The sequence below is a fragment of the Coccinella septempunctata genome, chromosome 8 (assembly GCF_907165205.1).
Source record: "Coccinella septempunctata chromosome 8, icCocSept1.1, whole genome shotgun sequence".
In the NCBI taxonomy this organism is placed as follows: Eukaryota; Metazoa; Arthropoda; class Insecta; order Coleoptera; family Coccinellidae; genus Coccinella; species Coccinella septempunctata.
The window spans coordinates 32,447,489-32,470,994 of NC_058196.1; the positions used below are offsets into that span (position 1 = coordinate 32,447,489).

At 40.3% G+C, this 23,506-nt stretch overlaps 6 protein-coding genes across 12 annotated transcripts in view; 1 reads left to right on the plus strand and 5 right to left on the minus strand.

Moving 5' to 3' along the window:
- Nucleotides 1-31: 31 nt before the first annotated feature.
- Nucleotides 32-1,412, minus strand: LOC123319485 (RWD domain-containing protein 1). The gene is made up of 5 exons (XM_044906486.1): nt 1,251-1,412; nt 996-1,201; nt 796-939; nt 516-702; nt 32-380 (listed from the first exon to the last, which is right to left on the minus strand). The coding sequence occupies exons 1-5, from the start codon at nt 1,318-1,320 to the stop codon at nt 259-261; spliced, it is 729 nt and encodes a 242-aa protein (XP_044762421.1). The 5' UTR covers nt 1,321-1,412; the 3' UTR covers nt 32-258.
- Nucleotides 1,413-1,535: 123 nt separating this feature from the next.
- On the plus strand, nt 1,536-8,451 carry LOC123319482 (E3 ubiquitin-protein ligase listerin). The gene is made up of 19 exons (XM_044906482.1): nt 1,536-1,696; nt 1,761-1,952; nt 2,045-2,311; nt 2,369-2,839; nt 2,894-3,078; nt 3,133-3,396; nt 3,455-4,010; nt 4,061-4,265; nt 4,342-5,144; nt 5,570-6,006; nt 6,166-6,334; nt 6,405-6,570; nt 6,672-7,026; nt 7,099-7,242; nt 7,299-7,432; nt 7,492-7,709; nt 7,768-7,956; nt 8,012-8,179; nt 8,260-8,451. Exons 1-19 carry the CDS (start codon nt 1,649-1,651, stop codon nt 8,317-8,319), a joined length of 5,031 nt encoding a protein of 1,676 aa, XP_044762417.1. The 5' UTR covers nt 1,536-1,648; the 3' UTR covers nt 8,320-8,451.
- Nucleotides 8,335-10,675, minus strand: LOC123319484 (fructose-1,6-bisphosphatase 1). The gene is made up of 5 exons (XM_044906485.1): nt 10,431-10,675; nt 10,043-10,187; nt 9,783-9,957; nt 9,309-9,640; nt 8,335-8,665 (listed from the first exon to the last, which is right to left on the minus strand). Exons 1-5 carry the CDS (start codon nt 10,583-10,585, stop codon nt 8,477-8,479), a joined length of 996 nt encoding a protein of 331 aa, XP_044762420.1. The 5' UTR covers nt 10,586-10,675; the 3' UTR covers nt 8,335-8,476.
- Nucleotides 10,676-11,172: 497 nt separating this feature from the next.
- Nucleotides 11,173-12,340, minus strand: LOC123319486 (transmembrane protein 138). The gene is made up of 5 exons (XM_044906488.1): nt 12,179-12,340; nt 11,929-12,121; nt 11,801-11,873; nt 11,570-11,744; nt 11,173-11,514 (listed from the first exon to the last, which is right to left on the minus strand). Exons 2-5 carry the CDS (start codon nt 12,060-12,062, stop codon nt 11,435-11,437), a joined length of 462 nt encoding a protein of 153 aa, XP_044762423.1. The 5' UTR covers nt 12,063-12,121; nt 12,179-12,340; the 3' UTR covers nt 11,173-11,434.
- A 386-nt stretch (nt 12,341-12,726) lies between these two features.
- LOC123319483 (serine/threonine-protein kinase 11-interacting protein) lies at nt 12,727-14,948 on the minus strand. Of its 2 annotated transcripts, XM_044906484.1 has the most exons (3): nt 14,815-14,948; nt 14,049-14,756; nt 12,727-13,975 (listed from the first exon to the last, which is right to left on the minus strand). In XM_044906484.1, exons 2-3 carry the CDS (start codon nt 14,733-14,735, stop codon nt 12,812-12,814), a joined length of 1,851 nt encoding a protein of 616 aa, XP_044762419.1. In that variant the 5' UTR covers nt 14,736-14,756; nt 14,815-14,948; the 3' UTR covers nt 12,727-12,811. The 2 variants fall into 2 exon arrangements, with proteins under 2 accessions (XP_044762419.1, XP_044762418.1); XM_044906483.1 differs by having other exon boundaries at nt 14,049-14,917.
- A 1,055-nt stretch (nt 14,949-16,003) lies between these two features.
- The window catches only part of LOC123318554 (1-phosphatidylinositol 4,5-bisphosphate phosphodiesterase epsilon-1-like), a 96,798-nt gene continuing 89,295 nt past the window's right edge, over nt 16,004-23,506 (minus strand). For 3 of the 6 annotated variants that reach the window (XM_044905216.1, XM_044905215.1, XM_044905220.1), the window contains 9 exons: nt 23,326-23,442; nt 23,132-23,268; nt 22,698-22,915; nt 22,460-22,643; nt 22,106-22,374; nt 21,388-21,563; nt 20,251-20,384; nt 18,746-18,918; nt 16,004-18,689 (listed from right to left, as the gene is read on the minus strand). In XM_044905216.1, coding sequence (XP_044761151.1) covers nt 16,584-18,689; nt 18,746-18,918; nt 20,251-20,384; nt 21,388-21,563; nt 22,106-22,374; nt 22,460-22,643; nt 22,698-22,915; nt 23,132-23,268; nt 23,326-23,442 — 3,514 coding nt within the window. In that variant the 3' untranslated portion in view covers nt 16,004-16,583. The remainder of the gene's footprint in view (nt 18,690-18,745; nt 18,919-20,250; nt 20,385-21,387; nt 21,564-22,105; nt 22,375-22,459; nt 22,644-22,697; nt 22,916-23,131; nt 23,269-23,325; nt 23,443-23,506) is intronic. The other 3 variants (XM_044905219.1, XM_044905218.1, XM_044905217.1) reach the window with 3 other exon arrangements.

Sequence of the window (23,506 nt, forward strand, 5' to 3'; positions counted from 1 at the left end):
TCATATATAATAAAAAAAAAGAATAATAGCGTAAGAATCGATGGAATAATTTATTGAGACCAACTTACAGGATATAGTACACAATTTGTGAAGTTAACAAATTCAAAAAATGGAAAGTATGGTCTAATGAAAAATCTTTATCTGCCGAGTACAAATCTGAGTTTTAGTACCCCCAAATACTTTTCGATAAATTAGAAATTCTAAGAATTAAAAATTATGTTATTCATAGAAAAACTAATTAAATTCATGCTGCGTTTATCAACTATCATCGCTATCACAATTGTCGGGATCAAAGTCTTCATCATCCTCGTCATCGTCATCATCTAAATCCAAGTCTTCTAAATCTTGGAATAACGATTCATCCACTTTTACAGATTCCCCTGTGAAATTTTTTATAATGTAACGAATTATAATTGCTAATGAGAATTTTCGAAAATCGACTTTTTAGTAATGATGAAGAGAAAAAAGTGGTTTTAGTAGCGAACCCAGTGGTTTAAAAAAAAATTTCCACTTACCATCTGCCAAGAATTTAAGATCAGACTCATTCAAAGTATTATCACGGATGAACAATTCTCTGCCGGTGAGCTTTTTGCCTTCCCTCTCTATTATTTCCCGTTTTTTCGTTATTCCTACTTCATCTTCAAATGCCATCTTCCATTTCATGAAAGTCTCAACTGTTACTTTAGTACCTTCAAACCTTTTCTGAAAAAATTATCACAACAATTATATGGAAAAGAAGATCAAGGTAAGTAATATGAAGAGAAACACATTTGATGGATATTATTATGAACTCACTCTTTCTGCTTCTTCCTCTTCCATCAACTTTCTAGCTACAATCTCCTCCCTCTCTTTCTTCACATTTTCCCATTTCAAACTGAGCCATTCCTGGCCCGATGAAACAAGGGTGAAAATCATCACCATACCCAAATTCTCTTGAACCTATGAAAATATTTGACGAACAGATCGACAAAATTCAAAGATCTTTCTAGACTCACTTGGCCTTGTAGGAACTCTTCCAATTCTTTTTCATTGTTTTGTAAAAAGTTAACGGGATCTTCTATTTCAATTATTGGTCCTTCGTCAGGGTACTTTTCTGTGTACGTGAATGTTAAATCGCATGCCATCCCATTGTTCGTATCTTCTTCATAGTCCTCAGACTTAATTGGAATGGTAAATCTGTATTTGGGTTCAGTTTCTAAAACTAAATACACATTTTTATCTGTTGCTAGAATCCGGATGGAAAATCTTACTTTTGATATCTCCATAGTATATTGATTCAAGGGCTTCTATTTCATTTTTTTGCTCTTCTAAATAATCCATGTTATCTTCAAGTTTTATAAAACCTTAATTGATGATACTGATGAAAATGAAACGATCGCGGTGAAAACAGGTTAGGTTAGGTGCAGGAAAATATAAAATTTGGACAACTGCTCAATTGGCCTACGATTTAGATATCCCTATAATCTATGCTAAGAGACAAGACTCTATGGGTCTATGGGTAGACCTTTTGTATCGATTATTGAGGTTAGTTTCTATCGTGACATCATCTGTCAATACTCAAAACAAACGCAGGACGTAGAATAAACTTAAAGAATAATCTTTTTACAATTGCACTTTTATCGTGAAACGAACATTTTATTATAAAAAAATGGGTGGTAAAAATAGACAGGCTCAAAGAACCAAAAATAACGCGAAGGTAAGTTATTGTTATTCTTAGTGTTTGTTTATTATCAGAGTGTGTAATGATGTTTTTATTTCAGCCTTCTAATAGTGGAAGAAGCGCTGAATTTTTGAGCAACACTATACCTCAATTTTCTGGTTTCACCGGAATGAAAGAAACTGGATTAATTTTTCCGCTAATGGCCACAGAAGAAATAGAACTAGGCATTGATGCAAACTTCCAGCTGGTATTCAAGAAAATGAATAAAAAAGACAATACAACTAAGATAAAAGTAATTTGACGCTAACTAAGTACAAATCTCTTATGTGGCACCAATCTTGACTCTCATAATTCAATTTGAATCATTTTCATTACTTCTTTCAGGCTTTACAAGAATTTGCCGATCTGGTTAAAAACTCCGATGCAGATATTGTGAAAGCTGTTCTACCTTGTTGGCCTCGATTATATAACACTTTGGCTACGGATTCTGAGCATAAAGTGAGGGAAGCAACACATATAGCCCACAATGAGGTCGTGCAAAAAGTGAAAAGGAATTTGGCCCCTTTTCTGAAATCTTTGATAGCTGCATGGTTCACTTCCCAATATGACACTTATCCTCCAGCCGCATCGGCCGCAACATCGTCTTTTAAGGTGAGTTATCAATTGATTTGATTGATTAACTTATTAATATTCATTTATGTTTTTCAGAACGCTTTTCCCGAGAAGAAAATAGAGGAGGTTATAGTTTTTTGTAACAAAGAGATATTAGATTACATATTCGACAATTTATTCGTACAGACGACTCAAACTGTAGGCAATCCTAAACATAGTACTCCGGAAGAACTTGTGGCTAAACATGAGAGGGTATTGATATCGAGTTTACACGGATACTCGTTGTATTTGAAGAAGATTCCCAAAGACAAAATTGAGGAATCCGCCGAACTCAACAGGAGGATCATTAGTAACAATAAATTCTGGAAGTATTCAAAGCATAATCTAACGGTTATTAGGGCAGCTTGGTTCGAAGTTTTGACCGCTCTTTTCGAGAAAGCACCGTTTTTGTTGGAGAAGGAGGAGGGACACGTCGTTTCTTATACTCTCGGCAGTATTGACGAGAGCGATCCTGTAGTGCTACCGTTGGTTTGGCAAAACGTATTGCTCACCATATCGTCTATAAAAGTAAGTATCGATGAATGAACGCCTTGCAGATTTGTAATCGTTGTTTTTATGAAGAATTGGAACTCGAAGGTGAACATAGACAAATTGATGTTGCCAAAACTTTGGAGAGTGCTCAAAGATGGAGGGCAAGGTAACGCTTCAGTGATATTTCCGAACCTTCTACCTCTGTTGTCGAATATGATGGATATCGTAGATGTTAATACTTTCTACCATAATTTCTTTCAAAACCTTTGTTTAGGGTGAGTTTGGTATAATTTTCATCGTTGAAACTGTTTTATCGATTTTTCTCATAGTTTGAAGCAAAAGACAGTGTTGGCGAGTAAATCGGAGTCGACAGCCATATCGACTTCTTTAATAGAATGCATACGATACGTCATAATGAAAAACGAGTCGAACATTCCTCTTTGCGAGAAAATCATCAAGCTGTATCTGATAACGTCCATCCATTGGTGTTTGACGGAGTCTCAAGCTTGCTACAAGACGATTTACAATCAGACGGCTTCTCTGGTACAATATTGGAGCAGGAATAACGTCCATGAAAATTCCAATTATTTCAGGTGATTAAAAATGTTTTCTAAATTATCCACGGTATGGCTTAACGTGTTAAATTTCCAGGTACTTGACGTACTTTTGGGACAATATAAACTCCCTCTTCGAAGGGGTTCTGATCGATCTGGACTCTTTGAATTCCGAGAAAATCTCTTGTGTATCGGAAAGACAGATAGAATTCCTCAAGACCATGAAGCACACGGCTAAAATTAAGAAATCCCTGAAGGTTAAATTCGATTCTAACGACCAAACCATCGAGTCGCATCACCAGAGTAGTTCGTTTGACCAACTCAACGAATTCTACACGAAGAGTTTAACAAACGCTGTTCTGAAAATATGCAGCACCTACGTTAAACTCGTCAATGGGAGAAAATCGAGGGAACTGTTGGATCAAGTGGCCATCCTGATCGACGAATTCGATTCGAGGGGTTTCTTCGATCAATTATGCGAGACGATGGGTAAAGATGGAAAAAGTAGCGGTGATGTTGTCTTTGAGAATCTTTTGAGGAACTGGTTAGGTTGCCACAGTCTACAGTGTAAATCTCTCGTGCACATCGTCTTCTTAACCTTCAAATATTCGGAAGGCGACGGAAAACGAATGATTCTAGATAGTTTGAGTGAGGTAAATCGTTTAATCTTCTGTGGTTTAGTTTTTTTAACTTATCATTTCAGGTTTCGAACGAGGAATGTCTTGGTTGGTGTTTGGAGGAAGCGTTGTCTCACCGGTTCAACACGGAACCTCTTATAAGAAAATGGTTGATGAGCGATAAAGTTTCAAACTTTCTGGTCGGTATTGTCGAGAAAGAAATATCCGATTGTTGTCCTGCTGAGTTGAGTGCGCTTTTAAAGCTTGCGATTACTGAAAACGACGAGGAAGGTAATGAATTTCACCCACAGTCCTCTAACCTAACCTATCTTGTCAAAGTGACAGTGACAGATGACATTTGTTTCAGAACTCTATGTGAGCCACGATGCCATCTCGAAGATTTTGGAGAAATTGAAGCAACCTCTTCTGCGTCCTAAGGATCATTTGCATTCTATAGATACTTGCACGAGTTTAGCTTCTTATTTATCAGCTGTGATATACACGAAGAATTATCTTCTAACGTTCACGGATGAACTGCTCTTGGCGTTGTTTACCCTGTCTTGTGACACCAGCATCGACACCGATTATTTATCCAGCGATACAATCTGGGAGGCTCAAACAGCATGGCAGGACGCTTTGACCTTACTATCTAGTAGTCTCCCTGAGGAAGACTTACAAGCCACCATCGATAAAATCGTGTCCTTCGCTCGTGGATTGCTGGAAGGCGAGGATGTGGACGATGAAAAACTCGAAAGGTTGATCGAAGTCTTGATCAATTTATGTCGGGCTATTTACAGGGCGACCCCACTTAAAATGAACGGTATCTTGAGCAAATTGTTCGATAATAATTTCATATTGGACAGACGCAACTGTTTGATTAACGTTTGTGAGTGGGCTGAATATTTGAAAGGGAGATTGGCCAGTTGTTACGAGGAGTTTGAGGTTAGGGAAGACGTACAGGTGGGGTGTAATGAAGGTGCACAATTCTTCACTTGGGTATACGTGAAGGTTAAGGTTCTTGTTGCGAGTGTGGAAGATGCGGACGATGACGAGGAGGAAGCCGAGCGAATTGCGGAAATTTGGTCTGTTCTGGACTCGAGAATCGATTGGGTGTCCCAGACGCTGTACGATTTGGAGCTGGGCAAGTGCTTCATGAGTAATTACCAAACGGTAAGTGACCTAACCTAAAAGGAATGTGTCATATTGAACCTAACCTCATAGCAATGTGTCATATGTCAAAGAAGAATCATAGATTTTTCACTCCTAACCCAAACGATGACCTTTTAATTTACAGGTAAAATTTTCTAACCTCACCTAACCCAGTGAACTCTAAATGATTTTCTTAGGTTGACCGGCCAAATTGAGCGAAACCGAGCGTTTTCAATGCTAAATGACAAGCTACGTTACTCGATTCGTAGCTTGTCACTTACATTGGCATTGAAAACGCTCAACTTCGCATTCGGTGGCCTTAGAAAAGAGGTCTTTTGGAGTTCACTGATCTAACCTAACGGGAATGTGTCATATTAAACCTAACCTCATAGGAATGTGTCATATGTCAAAGAAGAATCATAGATTCTTGACGTTTTGATTTGCAGGTCAAATTTTCTACGAAGATAGGGGAACTTGTGGAAAAAGCACTTTCCACTTGTGTGGACCAATTGAAACTTCTAACAGAAAACGATAGGAAGTCCCTAAGGTTATCCCTGCAGGATCAGGCGCGTTCCAAATCTTGGCTCTGGGCAAGGACGATCTACACTTTCCAAACTCAGTTGCTAAACGAAGACCCAATCGTAGTTTACGATGATTTATTGAAAGACGTCACCATCGATGACAAACTTTCGGTCGTTCATGCCACTCAGATTTTCGCGCGACATTTAGATTACGATTACGTAACGCATACGTTCGATGACGTCAGCAGGATCATTATACTCAGGTGTTTGGCGCGTTGTCCGGAAATTGACGTGCAGATTGCGGAGGTTATGTCGACGTTGGACAAGTTGAGGCAGGACGCGGAGAAGTTCAGTTGGGAAAGGTAAGTTATGAATTTTTGTATCGAAAAGTGACAAATGTTACTTGGAAGGCGAAGAAAAGTTAATTTAACGCGATAAGGGTCGGACAGTGTTGCCAAGTTTAGTCATTCGTCGGGAATTCAAGATCTTTGAAGCGACCTACAAAACTTTTTATCTTTCAGTTTCAAGTTGGATTGGCGACCATATCAAACCATTTTAGAGACTGCGAGGTTGTTCAATGAACTGATCAAATATCAGTTTGATTCGTTGTCAAGTAAACAGATTGACCTAATTGTCATAAGCATGACAGAATGGCTGCAGAGGCTGACGCAAATATGCAAAGTAGAGAAGGTGAGAGACAACGACATCAGGCTATCATTACAATAAATCATGTTACGTCTTTTTTTTCTTGTAATATCAGGTCAGACCGATGATCATAGCAGTCACTGAGTTGTATCAAACCGTCAAGGAAAAAGTAGATCAGTTGAGGGAGACCGAAAAATATGTAACGTGGATCAAGGAGTGGGACGATCTGTTTGCCGAGGTAGCTCAGAACGATTTGGTCAAGTTGTGGCTCAGTTTATCAGGTATGTTTTGGAGAGGGTGAAGTTTCACCAACGTCAGCGTTGACAGCTGTCATAGCATTTGCGCCTACCGAACTCGAGGGATATTTTCGATTTACTTCCAGGTCATTTCAAGGAGATGCAGCGGTCTTTACCCATCAAAGAATTACCTACCTTGTACAACTTCGCGTCCATGACCAGTTGCTTCGACCATAGAATCATATTCAAGAAATCGGTGGAGATGCCGTCGAGGAGGTCTAAACTTCTCAAGGACTCTTGCGAATTGTTGACGAGTACCTCTACAACTCTGCAACTGGCTGGATATAAAACTTTGCTGAGTTTAATACCCGGTTTGGTTGAAATAGATTCGGAGGCTGTTGATACTAACACTCCAAATAAAGACGGATTGGTATTTGAAATGTTCAAGGGTATTTGCCTATCTACGCAGGATATCGTCAGTACCATGCTCCTAGATTTGAAGTGAGTGAATATAACCTAATTTAACCTAACTTTTTTGAACTCGAAGCATAGATTTTCATACATAATTTGTAGGTTAGGAGAGGACAGTTGCCGCGTGGAACCATTCACCGATTCCTACAATTACACCCTCGCCTATTTACTGATATGGGACATAATGCTATGTCTTTGCGAAAACGCTTCCATGGAATTAAAATTCCAATACGCCGATTGGTTGAAGTATGTTTTTTACGTGTCCGATAAGTTCGAAAGTATCTGTAAATTTTCAATTTTAGGCAAGAAGATATATTGAAAAGTCTGTTGGATAACTTGTTCCGTTTGATGCCGATTGAGATCCTCCACCAAGCCGAATCCAAGAATTTGTACCACGCCGAATGGTTCTCTTCGAGGGTTCAATTTGACGCCGGAAGTAAGAGTTTTTCATTCGGTTTTTGTGAACTGGGCCCATAACCTGTTATGTTTTTTCAGAAATTTGTAGTAGTGCCGAGTTGGAACATATGGTTTGTTGGATTTATCACTCGGCAGTGTCTCAGCTGCCCGCTCTGGTCCGTCAGTGGTGGACGGGCGTGGACGCTAGGATAGCGCAAATCGTGGAGAGGATAACGTCGACTTACGTTTCGCCACTGTTGTGTAACCGCGAACTGAAGGATATAACGCAGCACGAGAAGACGTTCAAGAATATGACGGTCGGTTTTGAACTTGAAAACTGATGATTTGACAGGTTTGATGGTTATAATTTTTCAGGTTAAAGTTCTGCCAACGGTCAGGGAAGTCGTTGCCGTTTATACAGTGGACGATTCACAGATGGAGCTCGTTATAACTCTGCCTACGAACTATCCTCTCGCCGGTCCGGACGTTCACTGTAACAGACAGATTGGTGGTACTTCCCACAAGCAGTGGCTTATGCAATTCAAGAAATGCGTCCTTCATCAGGTGGGTACAAAGGTTTGTTTTTCGCCGAAGATGGGATGAAATGTTTAATTTTCAGAACGGTAGAATCTGGGACGGGCTGTCGTTGTGGAACAATAATTTGGACAAAAAATTCGACGGGGTGGAAGAATGTTACATCTGTTTCGCGGTCCTGCATCCCGGTACTTACCAGTTGCCCAAGTTATCATGTCAGATGTGCAAGAAAAAATTCCATTCGGCTTGTTTGGTGAGTGTCTCTCACGAGGTTACTGGAGAGTTGTTCTAATGAATGAGCGGTTAAATATTTTTAATTTTTTTTATTTTCAGTACAAATGGTTCAGCACGAGTAACAAGAGTTCGTGTCCAATTTGCCGGAATTTGTTCTGAACGGGATGAAAAAGATTTTATCGATAAATTTTTTAATTTACTACCGATGTATATAAGGAGTTATAAGATTATTCACACTTGTTGAAGCTTATTGATTTTAATTTACAATATATATTTTTTATAAAAAGTTAATATCTGTTTTTCTCTCTCTGTTGGTTTACTTTTTGTGTTTCTGGATGGTTTGGAGAATTTCATCGACGTCGTCTGGAGACCCTAGGAATATTGGAGATCTTTCGTGGATTGTCTTGGGCTGAATGTCCAGGATGGGTATTTGCCCGTTTGAAGCTGCCCCTCCTGCTTGTGTCATGATGAAGGCCATCGGTATGCATTCGTAAAGAAGACGTAACTGAAAATTCGATATTGTACATCTCTTCAACGGAAACGGATTTTGCCAACTGTCGTATTTAACTCGAACCTTCTAAGCCTATGGAGATACTCGATAAATTTTGACCATAAATTATTCAGCAATTGCCCCAACTCAATAGTTGAGGGAAGTGGGGTGTAATGAAGGTTCACAATTTTTCACTTGGGTATATACGTGATGCTCCTAACCTAAACGATGACGTTTTAATTGCAAACTGTCGTATTTAACTTGAACCTTTTAAGCCTACGGAGATACTGAATAAAATTTTACCATGAATTATTCAGCAATTACTTCAACACAATAGTTGAGGGGAAATGTCCAAGTGGGGTGTAATGAAGTTTCACAATTCTTCACTTGGGTATACGTGATGCTCCCAACCTAAACGATGACGTTTTAATTTGCAGGTCAAACTGTCGTATATAACTTGAACCTTCTAAGCTTACTGAGATTTTGACCATAAATTATTCAAAAATTACTAGTTGATACAGAAATACCCCGACGATATCGAACTATTTCAGAATCTAAGCGCCTTCAAGCTTGTTAACAAACGCGAAAAAAGAATCTAGTTACATGCCTCAACTTAAAACCTCCTGAATTGTTAGAGAAATTATTTTTCGATCCTTACTTTTCCATTGGGCGAAGCCTTGGTGGCAGGATAGATGAATACACCTCCATATTTGATGGTCCTGTGAACATCGGCCACCATAGAACCGACATACCTAGCATTGTAAGGCTTTCCCTTGGACGGATCCTTTTTGTTCTGAACGTACTCTTTGATGGCGTCGTCCCAGAGGTGGGTGTAACCTTCGTTGATCGAGTAGATGTTGCCTTTCTGGGGGATTTTCATGTCCTTGTCGGTGAGGATAAATTCCCCTATGGACGGATCTAACATGAATCCGTTTACTCCGGATCCCAGCGAGAGGACCATCATGGTGGCGCTGCCATAGAGCGCGTAACCTAATCAAGGAAAATCTGATGAGAACAAATGAGAAAAGTTGCCCCACAGAAGGTTATGTTGACATTTTGAGTGCTCTGATACTTTGAACATGTTAGTGCAAACTTTTATTCGAATTTCTTCAGTAAATAAGTCGTTTTTTACCTGCTGCCACAACCTGGTTCCCTGGCTGTAAGCCATCGGCAAGGGTTGGTGCGGTGTTGTCGGTTTTCTTCCAGATGGCGAATATCGAACCAATAGAAACCAAACAGTCGATGTTGGAAGATCCGTCTAATGGGTCGAAAGCCACAATGTATTTTCCTCTCCTCTCGGTTTCTATCTGAATGAAATAATAATGATGAATTTTTTATGATTTATTAGCTCTCTTATATGAGAAACGGTTGATAAATCATAATTTTTCTTACTTCAATCACTGTCTCATTTTCTTCTGATATCAATAGTGCTACAGTGTACGAAGATTTCAGCATATTTATGAATAATTCATTCGCCAAAACGTCCAGCTTCTTGACTTCCTCACCCTGTACATTAGTCTCTCCAGCAGTTCCAAATCTGTAAGTATTGAATTGAAGGAAAATAGATAATTAGTCTGCATTTCTAGAATGAACAAACTTTAAGTTCTTAAGAACCAATCAGATAGCATATAATGCAATTGATCCGCGGATAAACTCGATCGTGGGGTTCTACCCTTAGCTACGCCACTGGTGAATTGAATTTCTTCACAATTGTGATGACCTGTCGTGATCGCCAGGTGAAAATGATTGATAATTTTCGGTTGAACCACCAGAAACTTACAGTTTGGTTATGCCAGCCTTACGAACAGCATAACTTATGACCTTAACAGCGGTCTGTACAGAATTCAGCAGCTGCGTCAGCTCCCCGGTCGCACCAGGCGCCTTTTTCTGCTCGGCCAAGACGAATCTCGTCAATGTGATGCAGTTGGAATCCATTTTTCGATCGATCTTTTTCGACGACTGAAAGCAGGACTTTGACGACCGATTGTTTACTGTTTGTGGGCTCGACTGCACTCGGCGAATCAGAATTGTTCCATTTACCACCTGACCTTTAGATAAGCAACTTGAAATTCTTGATAATCATTACGAAATTGTGGGGAATAAAGGAAAGTACACACTATCCGTTTTGAGCAGAGACTGAAGTTGCTCGAACTGCACGACTTTCACTTCTAAACAGCGAGAAAAATCTTTATTTGATTTTCATAAGAGCCTTCTAGCCTTGCTGGTTGTTTTTGAGGGTTTGCTTGAATTTGCGTCATTGCAGTCAGAATAATCTTATCTTGTGTGGCTTCTTTAGGTATCGCAATGAACCGGCAGATAATTTCTATCTATTTCTCCTTCACATTGGCGAAGATGGCAAAAAATGCGATATAAATTTTTCAAGGCAGCTTTGGAATTTCAATTTTCTTGTTAAAACATGATCGAAGAGTGTCGCTACCGATTTTTGAAAAAATATCACTGTTATTTCAAAGTCGAACCTGGAAACGGTCGATTTTTCGAAATGTATATGAATAAAACACAAGTTTATTTTCACATTTACTGATATCCAGATGATATGAACACTTCAATATAGATAAAGTTTCTGATCACATATAATTGAATAAATCCAATCTTAAAATTCATTCCAAAAATAAATGAAAATATCACATTCGACTAGAAATCATTTAAAATGACTAGACAAAGAATAATTCACGCAATGAAATTATTCAATACTCAACGAAAATGAAACTTCATGCAATTCTCTGAGTTTTTCTTCCTGAGATCTCTAACTAATCCAATTTATCATTAACGACTATCTTCATAAAAACGGGGATCACTTATTCGCAGGAAACACCTCTTGAACTCGTAATAGTATAATGGAGCAACTGTAAAATAAATAAATGATATCGATACTACACATGAGTATAGGGGTAAACTCACAAAGTCGATGAAGTATGTAGAAGACTATGAATTCTGTAGGCCAATTTCCAGTGAATGTTTCATTATATCTGAGCAGAAGTGACCAAATATTGATACCTAAAGTTGCTAAAAAATAAATCAGGCACACAATGATTGTATGCTTGAATCTTTCATGTAAGAGTTCGATGAGTCCAACCTAAAAATTCTCATGTAACACCATCATAATAAAATTACGGAACCGATAAAACTCACTTGATATACGTAAGTGGAGAAGAATAGGATAAATATTGTGGAAAAAGCCAGGATGATGCACAAAATCTGAATTCTGAAACATACTTAGTACAACTAGTGAAGATTAAATCACTTTTCCTTCTACTCACATTAGAAACACTAGTATTAGCGCATTATAAGATCTCAAAATTATAGACACAATGTTAATCAACAGGTCAGTAACCAACAGAATTATTTGAAAAACAACGATGGGAACATAGCGGCCTGTTAAATAGTCCACCATAATAAAATTCAGTTACTTTAGGGTGTTCACTTCTAATAAATAAAATGTTTACTTTGAACCTATAAAAAAACAAGTCCATTTAATTCCCTTTAAAAATTAATCACTCAAATTCTCACCATTTGGGTTTTACTCGATATTGTTCCGAATATGTGGAAATTCATCTTTGCCAGAGTGCAGTTCACTTCTCTTATGAATTCATATTGAAAAGAATTTTTAAGTTCATCTGAAATATTTGTATGTTTACCGAAAATCCAAACCCTATTTCACATTTGACATTTAAGTGACGTCATTGTGACCTCACATCTGGAAATTCATCAAAAAATTTTTTCTACATTACAAGGAAAGTGTTTGACAAACAAAATTATAGAGGGCGAGAAATTATGAATAATTCACAAATATGAAATTGTTTCGAAGATATGCCAATAGATGTCGCACGTTGTCTGAGAGCATAGAACTAAGGATTACAGAGAATATTTACATAGAACTAGTTTTGATTTAAACAGATTTTCCATTACTGAGTCGTTTCTGTGGTTTGAGAAATTTAAAATTTTCACTCTTCTGATGGTTATAATTTGTCTTATACATTAATAAATTATTGGTAACAAGCGTCAAATCCAACCCTGGCAAGATTATGCCAACAATATAAAACATTAAGAAAAGGATATAGCAAATATAGAATATATTTCTGGTAGGATATACACATTTATACAATTGTCAATAAAGCAAAATAACTCATATGAAGATATGTACTAATCCCCAGCTATAATATTTTCCTCAACAAGAATGGTGCTACCACAATCAGGACATCGCATAGTTTCTTCCTTATAACTTGCCAGCAAGTCATCAACTTTGGGGATCTGTTTCAAGCACTTCATACATTGTAGGACCTTATTCAGTGCAGGTTTTTCCCTGCTGTCAATCAGATGTGCAATGAAGTTATGCAGCCTTTCGGCATCCTCACTTTGAAGATCGTAAATTCTCATCTTACGATCCTTCCTCAAGGTATCAAAGTTAATCTGTACAGTACACCGATCTTCATCTATGAACTCGCAGCTTGTTATTGTGCTCAGGACCCAGCTAGCTCTTTCTTTGCTAGTCGTACAATCGATTTCAGTCAGACTGTCCTTGGTGAAAACCACAAATAAATCCTCTTCTTCACCGGGAATCTTAGCCATGTAAATCGATTCTTCGCTATTAACTTCTATATCTTCATCTTCGGATGTTTCATCTACGGTGGTGTTGTAAATGTTGTTTTCCGTTTCGTCCTGGTTTTCATTGTTCGGTTCTTTTTCCTCGGTGATGCTGTTAGTTTCATCCAGCACCGTGAAACCACTCATATCTTGGGAATTATTTATCGAGTTATCCTTTTCTATCGGCCCTTTGTAGTAGTTCAACCAGGATTCTCCATAAGTCTCCCTCAAGTTATGTATGTGATTCCTGACCTCCAAATGATCAACGGACGAGTATGATTGGGGCAACAGCACTGGCTCTTTGTCAACGCTTTTATTGTCCTCTATATCTACTTCTCTCACCTTTTTAGATCTCTCGATGGAGGTTAACAACTTCGTACTACCCTCAGATGCGCTCAATGAGTCACTGTTCGATCTTTGCATCAAAGGATGGAACGTTCCAATCAATTTGACATCACTCGTGCTCAATTGCATGAAATCGAGGATGAACCTTTGGGGGTCTACGTTTTGATGGAGATAGATGCAGGTATTTTGAATATGTCTGGTATGATACGATAAGGGATTTCCAACCAGGGAAAGCCAATGTAAAGCTGCCAAATGAGATAAAGAAACTAGTTCCGAATGGTCGATAAGGCAATTGTCAGACAAATCTAATTCGCATATGTTTACTAGATTTTTTAGCTGGGATATATCCTCTAAAAAATTATTGCCGAGGTTCAGAATCTACAAAGAAAAAACACACATTTGAATTATTGATCATTATACATTATATAAAGACCTAACCTAACAAATTTACCTGAAGTCTATTGCAGATCTGTCCAGAAAACTTTGGTACCTTCTGTAATTTATTGAAAGATAAATTGAGATACTTCAAATTATTCAAACAGCCTATTTCATCGACATTAGTCAGTTCATTGTGGCTCAAATCTAGAGAACTCAACCAAGGCACACATTCTAAACTGTCATCTAAAGCAGTCAATTTGTTATAAGATAATACTAAATTTTTCAGTTCAGTCCAGATATATTTTGAGCAATAGTCCCCTCCGCAATATTCAAGTAAACCTCTCAAAGAATCTAAATCTCTGGAACAAATGAGTTGTTGTAAATGTAACCGTTGGGAATTCAATCCTGCTATTTTGGAAACATCGACTTTATGTAACTCTAGTATCTGTAGATTCCTGAATTCCGAAATATCCACCGTGCTATCAATAGGTACAATATCTGCAATCAGCTTGAGATGCACGATATTCTGCATCATTTTGAATATGATTTGGACATTTTTCTTTGTTGTTTCTGTCGAATTCTGGTCACTCACATCTATGCATGTTGGATTTATCATGAGTTGTTTTATTTGTAAACTCACCAAACTGTTCACTTTCTCGAGTACATGGGTTGTTAGAGAGACTTTTTTTACGCCTTCTGAAATTGCCTTTTCATTTGCTTTCAGTATTAGTGCCAAATTTTCGATTTCGTCTACTTCCATTTTTTTCACATGAGTCACTGTCTATCGATAACAATAATCAGTCGAAATGAATTACAAAGGAAATGATTAATACGCTTACAAGTTGTCATCATAAACCCAGCACAATATAAATAGTTTATTATTTCTTCATTAGTTCTATTTATTTATTTGGAACACAGATACGACAACGACATGACAGATCAGAGACAACCTGTCTCTGTGACAGATGACACTCCTATCGTTCCATCAGAGAATAACCAGAGACTCTGAAATAACTCTTTTTCTTCCAAGTTTGTCTTGAATCAACGCCTGATACTTTCATTTTGTGAGCCGAGAATAAAAAACGACCGTGAAGAGCTCGAGAAAATTGGAGAATGCATGCAAATGTAAAGAAATCTACGATCATAGAATAAACTACTGTCTGACGTTATCAGTTTTAATACAAGTGAAGTTAGCACCGATCACAGACAAGAGTGGGAAGTTCCAATTCGACTCATAGAGCGGAAAGTAGTGTTTTTGGCCTCGGTATTCATGAAATTCATTTCAGCATGGTTTTTGAAGGCGAATGTACCGAAAACGAGCATCTCAGTTTCTGCTACTCCAGAAATCGCAATCTGAGAGCATGGAGGAATCATTGAACTCTATGGGAGTTCAATGGGAGGAATTGGATACATGCTGCCAACTTCTGAGTACTGCGAAAGTTACTCTAGTTACCTGCCAGGTGGCGCTGTGATATTTTGTAGTGTCTACTTGGGAGTTGTGTTGCTCTGAGGTCAAATAAGATGTTATAGTAGGGAACTTTTGGTGGAGAAATGAAACATAGACCTTGAAATATTTAGTGAACATATTTATTTGATGATACTTCTATAAACTCTTCAAGTGGTAACTGTAATAATAAATAATCGAGAACAATAAATGGGGTTTACAATTCATCATCTACAGAAAGATAGGTTGGATAACTACGGGAAAACGGTATAAAATACGACCTCAATGTAAACGTAGAAGTTAAGAGCTCCGATCATAGTCTTTTAGGGGATTTATAGCCATTATTTTCAGAACTTTACATATCAGTATTCGCCTGTTCAGGTTGAATGCCAATTTGTATTTCCGTTATCGATTTTCCATCGAAAAATTGATTGATGAGTTGCTGATGCTTCGAAATCAGTGGTTCAAAGTTTCACTAAAAAAAAACAACAACAAACAAAGTGCCAAAGTGTTTCATTATTTTCTACTCTGGAATTGGTATTATTTTCATGGATGTACAGGCGTTGTTTGGCACTTTATTTTTATATTTTTTTGTATGTTTCTTTTTCATTTTTGGTTTTCTGCCTAGTATTTCTTTGAATCACTGATTATAAAACGCTTGTCTTCGTCTTTCGAACTGCATATAGTACAGGGTGTAAATGAATAGTTGCGAAAAAATTAAATGCAAGTAGTTTTCGTCCGCAAACACTTTTCGTCCGGTGGTTCGTCACTAAGCAATATTAGATCCCGACTGAATCAATTTAGTGACAGTGACAATAACTGTCATTTGCTGTTGTCAAATTAATTATTTACGAAATCGGCTAGATTTTACGAGTGAATTGCAACTATTTATTTATACCCTGCGTTTCTTTGTGTGAACTTTAATAGAATTTCTGAACCACCGGGTGAAAAAATCAAGGAAACTCCTCAATACTTCCAGGAAAGAAAATTCCTCTTTACAAAAGTGTTACTCGCCAAGGTGTGAACGACCACTGTACAATTTTACGTCTTCACAGACCTCGATAAACGTCTCGTCGTCGAAAACAAACCGCACAGTTTTCTAACCTCGAAAACTACACGACCGTAGGTTCTAGCACTCGCACACCGTTCGAGTCAATCCAAAAATCATGATTTCCACTCTTTGAATTTCCTAAGCGACACTTTCTTGAACCTCGACATCAGGTCGGACTCCTTGCCCTCCTCGTCGCTCAAGGTTTCGCCCTCGGAATGCACCTCTCTGTGGCACTGAGTCTTCGTTTGGGTGCCGCCGGTCGCGTTAGTCTCTTTCTCCGAATGCACCTTGGACCGCATGTTGTTCTTCCTCGACTCGTCGCCCTTGTGGTTCCGCCACTTGGACGCCGTAGGATCGCTGAGGGCCACCTGCACCGGCGCCTTTATACTACCGCTGGCGACGTTCCGAGCCACGCTGAGGCCCCTGCTGATCCTGTCCAACGTCGCCAGGCGCAGGCTCGACGTTATCCGGTTCTTCCTCAGGGAGGTCGGCGTCGCGTTCGCCCTCTCCTGCATTATGAACCTACCGAGCGTCTGCCAGTGGCTCTGGGCGTTGTAGACGTTCTCCAGGTCGGAGAGCGCGCGTTGTTGGATGTTGGGGTTGGCTCCGCCCCACTCCAACTCTTCGACGATCACGAACTTCATCGGGTCCTCCATACGCCTGGCCTTGACCAGGGCTTGGGCGAGGACGTCTTGTGCGCAAGCGTTTAAAGGTACCTTCAGTATGGCGTAGGGTATTTCCGGGGATACGTTGTATATGCACACCAGGAACGTGTCGTTTTCCTCCCAGGCGTTACTGGGGGCCCCGTCCGATTTCCTGGCCTCCCTCTCGCGGTTAGCCACGCTCCTGATGGACGACAACCACGCGCGACTGCTGGGGTCGTTCCCCATCCGTTTCAGGATGAACCTTCCCTCCCCCTTCCATTGGGATTGGGCTTGGAGGGGATGTTCGTCCAGATCCAGTATTCGTTGACTGGAAGGTAGATTGTGGTCTTTTTTCTCCCAACCCCTGGCCACTTCCTCCACCAGGATGTAATCGTGGACCTTTTCCGCCTGGATATTGGCTTTTTGTAGACAGAGCAGGAGGACGTCTTGCACCGAGCTTTCCTGGGTGATTTTCAGGATGGTGTAGGGTTCTTCCGCCACCACCCCGTACACCATGAGGAAGAACATCTTCCTCTTGACGCACAACGGAGTTCCGGATAACCCCAAGTAGGTGTTGTCGGATTTCTCGGCAGGTTTCTCGATCTCCGCTTGGCCCCTGTCCAAGACGTCGCTGTTGGTATTCTCCAAACTCTCCTCCTCGGAACTGGAGTAAATGAACAGGGTGGACATGTACAGGTACTTGTTCTGCGGGGACCTCAAACGCAGATGCCTATACCCCGGTCTCAGACACTTCAACGGTAGAATCCTATGCGCCAATAGGTGATTGTTGGTGGCGTCCATGACGGTGAAACGCAAAAACGCCAAGTCCTGGAACATCACCCTAAATTGAAACGTGTCGTTCCAGATGGGGTTCAGCGCATTCTTGTGCACCACCTTGGTCTTGTGCTTGTTGCAATCCACCGGTATCCCGATGATCTCCACCTCGACGTACGTGCTCAGGTTCACGTTGGTCTGGCTGACGTACTGGCCGGACACGACGTGCAAGACCACCTGCGACGAGTGCAGACCGTCGAACTGCTTGTCCCACGGGTTGAACCGTCTGTACATGACGTGCGAACGGTCCCACATCACGCTCGGCTTGCTCGCGAACCCGCACCTGCCGTTCGATTCGAACATGGCCGCGTTCAGTTGCATCGGCGTGTCGTCCGTCTGGTAGTTGAGCGCGGCCATCTGGATGCCGAACGACCAGAATATCACGGGGTTGAAGTTGGAGGAGTCGATGCGCATGCCCGCCGGGTAGGTGCGCATCAGTTGGGTCTGGGTGTGGGCGACCAGCTGTAAGGGTTGTTTGCGGCACAGTTTCTTGGTGGTGTTCTCGTTGATGGAGGAGCACTGGTAGCAGGGTACGTTGGTGTTGGATCTGGGCGGTTTCGGTTCCGCCTCGAAGACGGTGGAGTCCGACTCGTTCAGGTTGGTCGCGGTGGAGCTGACGGTGGACGCGGTGCTGCTGCCCGTCGTCATGGAACTGGCGGAACTGGATAGGCACGCTTTCTGAGGACGCTGTTTCACCGAGCTGCTCGGGCTTATGGTGTTGAGGCCTCGGAATTTTATCGCCTGAAACAGAGTTCCGATGTGGCGTGAATTTAATCGTGCATATGTGACATGTCTACCTGAATGTAGACGACGAGGTCCGATAGTTCCTTGGATATTTGGCTGCCGCGTTTCTTCATTTTGTCCTCGGGCGCCATTCTCTTGGTGGAGCTGGTCTTGGCCACTGCGTGCGGTAGTCCGTACGGTCTGGTCGTTTCGTTGGTTATGATGCTGGTGAGAGGTTTATCTGTAACTTGGAAACCGTTCAAATGAGTCGTTGCACATGCTAAAAATGGAACGAAGAATACGTTTCTGTCGGTATCATCAAGAATTCTAAGGCTACGTAGAAATTCGTATAGATTCCGATAGAACTAGAGAAGAATCTATGGTTACCTAATCTAACCTAATCTATCGATTAGCTGACGTTGACAGTTTTGCCTGTGGGGCACGCAAGTGTTGGTTTTCATAGATTCCTATCAATTTTCTGAGAAAATATCGAGGGTTGGGCAAATGTCCACGTCAGATCGACGAAACTCACAAAAGTGAGGTTAAAACCGATCGCGGATAGTGATGTATCCAGATAAAAATCTCGGCCCTTAAGACCTGTGACAAACAATTGAAAAAACAGCAGATTTAGATTCTTTTCAAGTTTACCGAACGCAAATGCAAACAAATCCACGATCACAGAATGAATAACTCCTGTCAAACGTATCAGACAGAGACTCTATGGTATCAAGTAAATGTCACTTCGATAAAAATGAAGTTAGCACCGATCACAGACAAATTAAATGGAGGAGTTCCCTACATGTTGGCCAACCTAGAAAAAGGTCTAAAAGGTCTACCAACGGGGAATGATTGCTTTCTAACGAAACCTACTTCATTCTTTCGGCAATGATCAAATATATTCATGAAATTCTACCGAGCTTTCTATAGTTTACTGTTAAAGTGAAAAAAAGTTTTTCATAACCTCGATTGCTGATTGGTTGAAATTTATGTTGGTATTACTACTTCTTGTGACAATTGACATATTTCTTTGGCAAATGCCATTTTTACTGATATATAATATTAATATTAACATTGTCACTGTGCTGTATATCTTTCAAAATACAAAAAAACAAGAATGCGTTCAAGCAAAGATTGTGCACCTAACCAAAACTTTGCCCATAACCTAACAGATTACTTTTTCCTTCTTGACATTTGCCAACGAAACACGTCAATTGTCACAAGAAGTAGTAATACCAACATAAATTTCAACCAATCAGCAATCGAGGTTATGAAAATCTTTTTTTCTCTTTAACAGTAAACTCTAGAAAGCTCGGTAAAATTTCATGATTATATTTGATTATTGCGGAAAGAATGAAGTAGGTTTCGTTAGGAAGCAATCATTCCCCGTTGGTAGACCTTTTAGACCTTTTTCTAGGTTGGCCAACATGTAGGGAACTCCTCCATTTATTAACTCCATATTTCTGAATAATTCTCTGAAAAGATTGACTTTTTTGTTGGTTCTCGTTCTGTGAAGCTTTTGTTTTCGAGGGGTTCGTACGAAGGGTGGGTTACTGAGAATTGAGAGTGCGAAAAAACTCACCATCAACGTTATCTTCGTCGTCCTCATCGTCGTACTCATCGTCACTGAAATCATCATTAAATGAACTGCTGCTCGTGTTACTAATTATCGAGCTCGTACGGCCAGGCACTGAATGTCGCAAACCAGAACCAGGTCTGGAATAATCAGTCAAAATTTTTCCACATTTCTGATCATCGCTAACACGGCAAACGTCCCACTGAAGGAATAAGCGGCGGATCGACAAGTTGTAAGCCGAAGGAAGCAAGAGATCGCTCAAGACCTCATCCATAGTCTGTTCACTTTTATAAGAGCAGTCGGTTGACCGTAGAATAATTTCCTCAAGTTGTCGTCACCAGAACGAATTAATGTTGGCACCCATGAAATGTCGTTAATGTCACACTGGCCAACTTCTCTTTGTTCCTAAGTATGCTTGCAAAACAGCAATGAACAAGTGTCAGGAACTAAATCTTCATGTAGAAGGACAACATAGAGCCATTTTGAAACCAATAATTGTTTTGACGAGCATCATAACCCCAACAATTTTGCCCCGTACAGTCTGGAAGCTGTCAAAAATTTCAAGGTCAACCGACTGCTTTCATAAAAGGGAATAGACTATACAAACGCAATGATCTCTGCAATTGAAAAACAAGATGGCGTCTATTTACGAAGATGTTGGAAAGCCTTTATTGAAAGTCGAAGTCTTCTTTTCGGCATACAACTTTTTTCAAGGAATGAAAGGAAAGGAAGAGACTAGGCTCGAATGTATGTTGAACTCGTGAATATTTTTCGATCGAAAAGCTAAGTGAAAGATGCAAGAACTTGAAATAATTCCAAACTTTTCAGAAAAAAGTACTACCATATCCTGAGGTTCTCTGCTGTTATCGACTGAGATAAGTGATGTCTGTTTAGTTTGGCTACTCACTGATAGATGTCGATAGCAGTGGAACGAATTACTGTAAATCTGGTAAATTCGAGATTCTAAGTACGAAATCGACCCCGGGTGAAATATTTTTGGGAAGTGGAAACAAAACTGAATGAAGCAACGTTCACTGCGGTGTTAAAATGTTCGAGAATTGTTATTGGTGCTGAATTTGGTGGTGACAAAGTAGTGCACTGGTCATCTAGAGGTGATAATTCGAATTTATCGACGATACTGACCTCATTGGGGTGGACGACGCGTTCGAGAAGCTCATGTGCGCAGTCACTTCCACCGTCAGTTTCTTGTTCTTGATCAAAATCCTATTTTTCAGCTGTTCAGGCGAAGGCAGCGAAGGCTCGTCGCTGTAGTCGGAGTCGAACAGGAAATTCGTCACCAGCTTCTCTCCGAAGATTCTCTGGAAATGAATGATAGTTAACAGACCCCTTCACTATTTTTCCCATCATTATTGTTAACTTTCGCGCCCTAAAAGCACCAGAATGATGCCAGTTCGATACAGTCATAAAACTATAGGAGTCTGTCAAATCAACGTCAAAATTATAGAGTTGGCAAGAGAGGAAACTAAGTGACTAAAGTCATGTAAGCGCCATCTCATGTTTCAAATGTTTTACTAAGCCCCTAAGACTGGTTAAAATAGTATTTTGAGGGCCATTTGCAGAAACATGAAATTTGTAAGATTTCAGGTGGCCATTTTAATCAAAGGGCTTTTTATTCTTCTTACTCCTTCAGTTGTTGAATATTAAATTAGATCTCAACGCCGACAACGTCGATCCGAATTCAATCCGCTATTTTTAATTTTCCTGGGTGGAGGGGGATGTAACGATACTCCATTTTATTGCAAGTCGAGTTTCCGGATTTTTCCCGTTTATTCGTTCGATTTATTACATTTTCGATTTAATACTTGTCGACCTGTCGAATAGAAGCGCCGAATCTACCCACCTGGAATATGTGCGCCATCCTCGTCTGTTGCTGCATCGAGCAGTGGTTCTCTATCGACAAGATGACGGGGTATTTGGACATGACGAAGGCGTTGCGATCTATGCTCTCCACCACAGCGCTGAAGGGTATCTTGGTGGTGAACGTGTGTCCGTGATAGATCATGGGAAAACCGTCTTCTCCGTCCCAGCAGTCCAGCTCGACGCATCTGCAACCGGTCAGTAAAACCTGACTATAGAGTTCCACAGACGATTCTCCCTTCAGTTGATGTCCTGAAGAAACAATAAACAGTTTAACCTTGAGACAACAGGATTTATGGAATGTTTTAAATGACAGTTCGATGAGGTGACGTATTACCTGTAAGGTAGGTATTGTGAGACGACGCAATGTAGTAGGTTGACATCGATCTCGTCATATCGCTCTCTTTGGGCGTTTCCTGTTCGTTGATGAAGGCATAATTACTCTTGTCCATCAAGTACCTGGCGAAACCTTCGAAGGACAGGCAGTCTAACGATCTCAAGGTCGCGTCCGGTTCGTGTTTCTTGAAGATGATATATTTAAGCAAAAAAAATCAAGAATTCAACGAAAATCTTACTCTGATCAACGCCTTCACTTGCGTCTCCGTGTAAGTCTCCATCTGTCTCGTTTCCAGAAATTTGGCGAACGTCGACAGGGTGATCACTTGCGAATTATTGGTGTCTATGCCCGCGCAGTTCGTGAAGATACTCGCGGCGGCTATGGCGTCGAAAACTTTTTTTTGGGAGTTCACGACGATCCCCTCTAATTCAGCCTTTGTGTTTCGGGTAAGTAAACCTGGAAGAAAAAACGTTTTGGAAATATTGTGAAACTATCAATGCGCGTTTCTTCATCACTCTCTGTTCGACTAATCTCAAACATGTCAACTGTCACCTGTCACTTGTCACCTGTCACATGTCACTTGTCACCTGTCGCATGTCACCTGTCGCATGTCACCTGTCACTTGTCACCTGTCGCCTGTGCATTAATTGCAGAAAAACTGATATTGCTCACCTAATTTTTGGAGTTTCTTTATTTGGTCAGCTTTCTTAACACCGTTCACCTTCTGAGCGGATATATTCACAGCCATGCTTCGATAAGATATTGCTAATTTTTCGAAGAGATCCCGCAGATCTTTTCTTATCAGTAAACTGAAACCAGAGGAGGGGTTGAACTTTCTTCACTGCTTCGAACGTGTGCGAACTTACCTGAACGAACGAAAAAGCAGAACGAAATCTACAAAGTCTAATTGGGTATCGTAGAGGATCGAACCCACCCGAGGATGGCGACCGTGCCACAGGAGTTCGGTTGAGCCGTGTCTATCTCTGAAAAAAAAAGCAAAAGTCCAAAATTTTCAATGGATGAAATCGATACGTTGAAAATTGAAAT

Bases quoted from the DNA above. Each gene is read 5' to 3' on its own strand.
- LOC123319482 (XM_044906482.1), top strand. From the start codon at position 1,649: ATGGGTGGTAAAAATAGACAGGCTCAAAGAACCAAAAATAACGCGAAG. The intron at 2,312-2,368 runs GTGAGTTATCAA...TATGTTTTTCAG, and splicing joins CCGCAACATCGTCTTTTAAG to AACGCTTTTCCCGAGAAGAA. The intron at 5,145-5,569 runs GTAAGTGACCTA...TTTGATTTGCAG, and splicing joins TCATGAGTAATTACCAAACG to GTCAAATTTTCTACGAAGAT.
- LOC123319483 (XM_044906484.1), bottom strand. From the start codon at position 14,735: ATGGAAGTAGACGAAATCGAAAATTTGGCACTAATACTGAAAGCAAAT. The intron at 13,976-14,048 runs GTAAATTTGTTA...TTTTCTTTGTAG, and splicing joins AGATCTGCAATAGACTTCAG to ATTCTGAACCTCGGCAATAA.
- LOC123319484 (XM_044906485.1), bottom strand. From the start codon at position 10,585: ATGGATTCCAACTGCATCACATTGACGAGATTCGTCTTGGCCGAGCAG. The intron at 9,958-10,042 runs GTAAGAAAAATT...TATTTCATTCAG, and splicing joins AAAATGAGACAGTGATTGAA to ATAGAAACCGAGAGGAGAGG. The intron at 8,666-9,308 runs GTAAGGATCGAA...TCGAATTTTCAG, and splicing joins AGGCTTCGCCCAATGGAAAA to TTACGTCTTCTTTACGAATG.
- LOC123319485 (XM_044906486.1), bottom strand. From the start codon at position 1,320: ATGGATTATTTAGAAGAGCAAAAAAATGAAATAGAAGCCCTTGAATCA. The intron at 940-995 runs GTGAGTCTAGAA...ATATTTTCATAG, and splicing joins AAGAGTTCCTACAAGGCCAA to GTTCAAGAGAATTTGGGTAT. The intron at 381-515 runs GTAAGTGGAAAT...AAAATTTCACAG, and splicing joins TCTTAAATTCTTGGCAGATG to GGGAATCTGTAAAAGTGGAT.
- LOC123319486 (XM_044906488.1), bottom strand. From the start codon at position 12,062: ATGGTGGACTATTTAACAGGCCGCTATGTTCCCATCGTTGTTTTTCAA. The intron at 11,874-11,928 runs GTGAGTAGAAGG...AGTATGTTTCAG, and splicing joins CTAATACTAGTGTTTCTAAT to AATTCAGATTTTGTGCATCA. The intron at 11,515-11,569 runs GTGAGTTTACCC...TTTATTTTACAG, and splicing joins CTACATACTTCATCGACTTT to TTGCTCCATTATACTATTAC.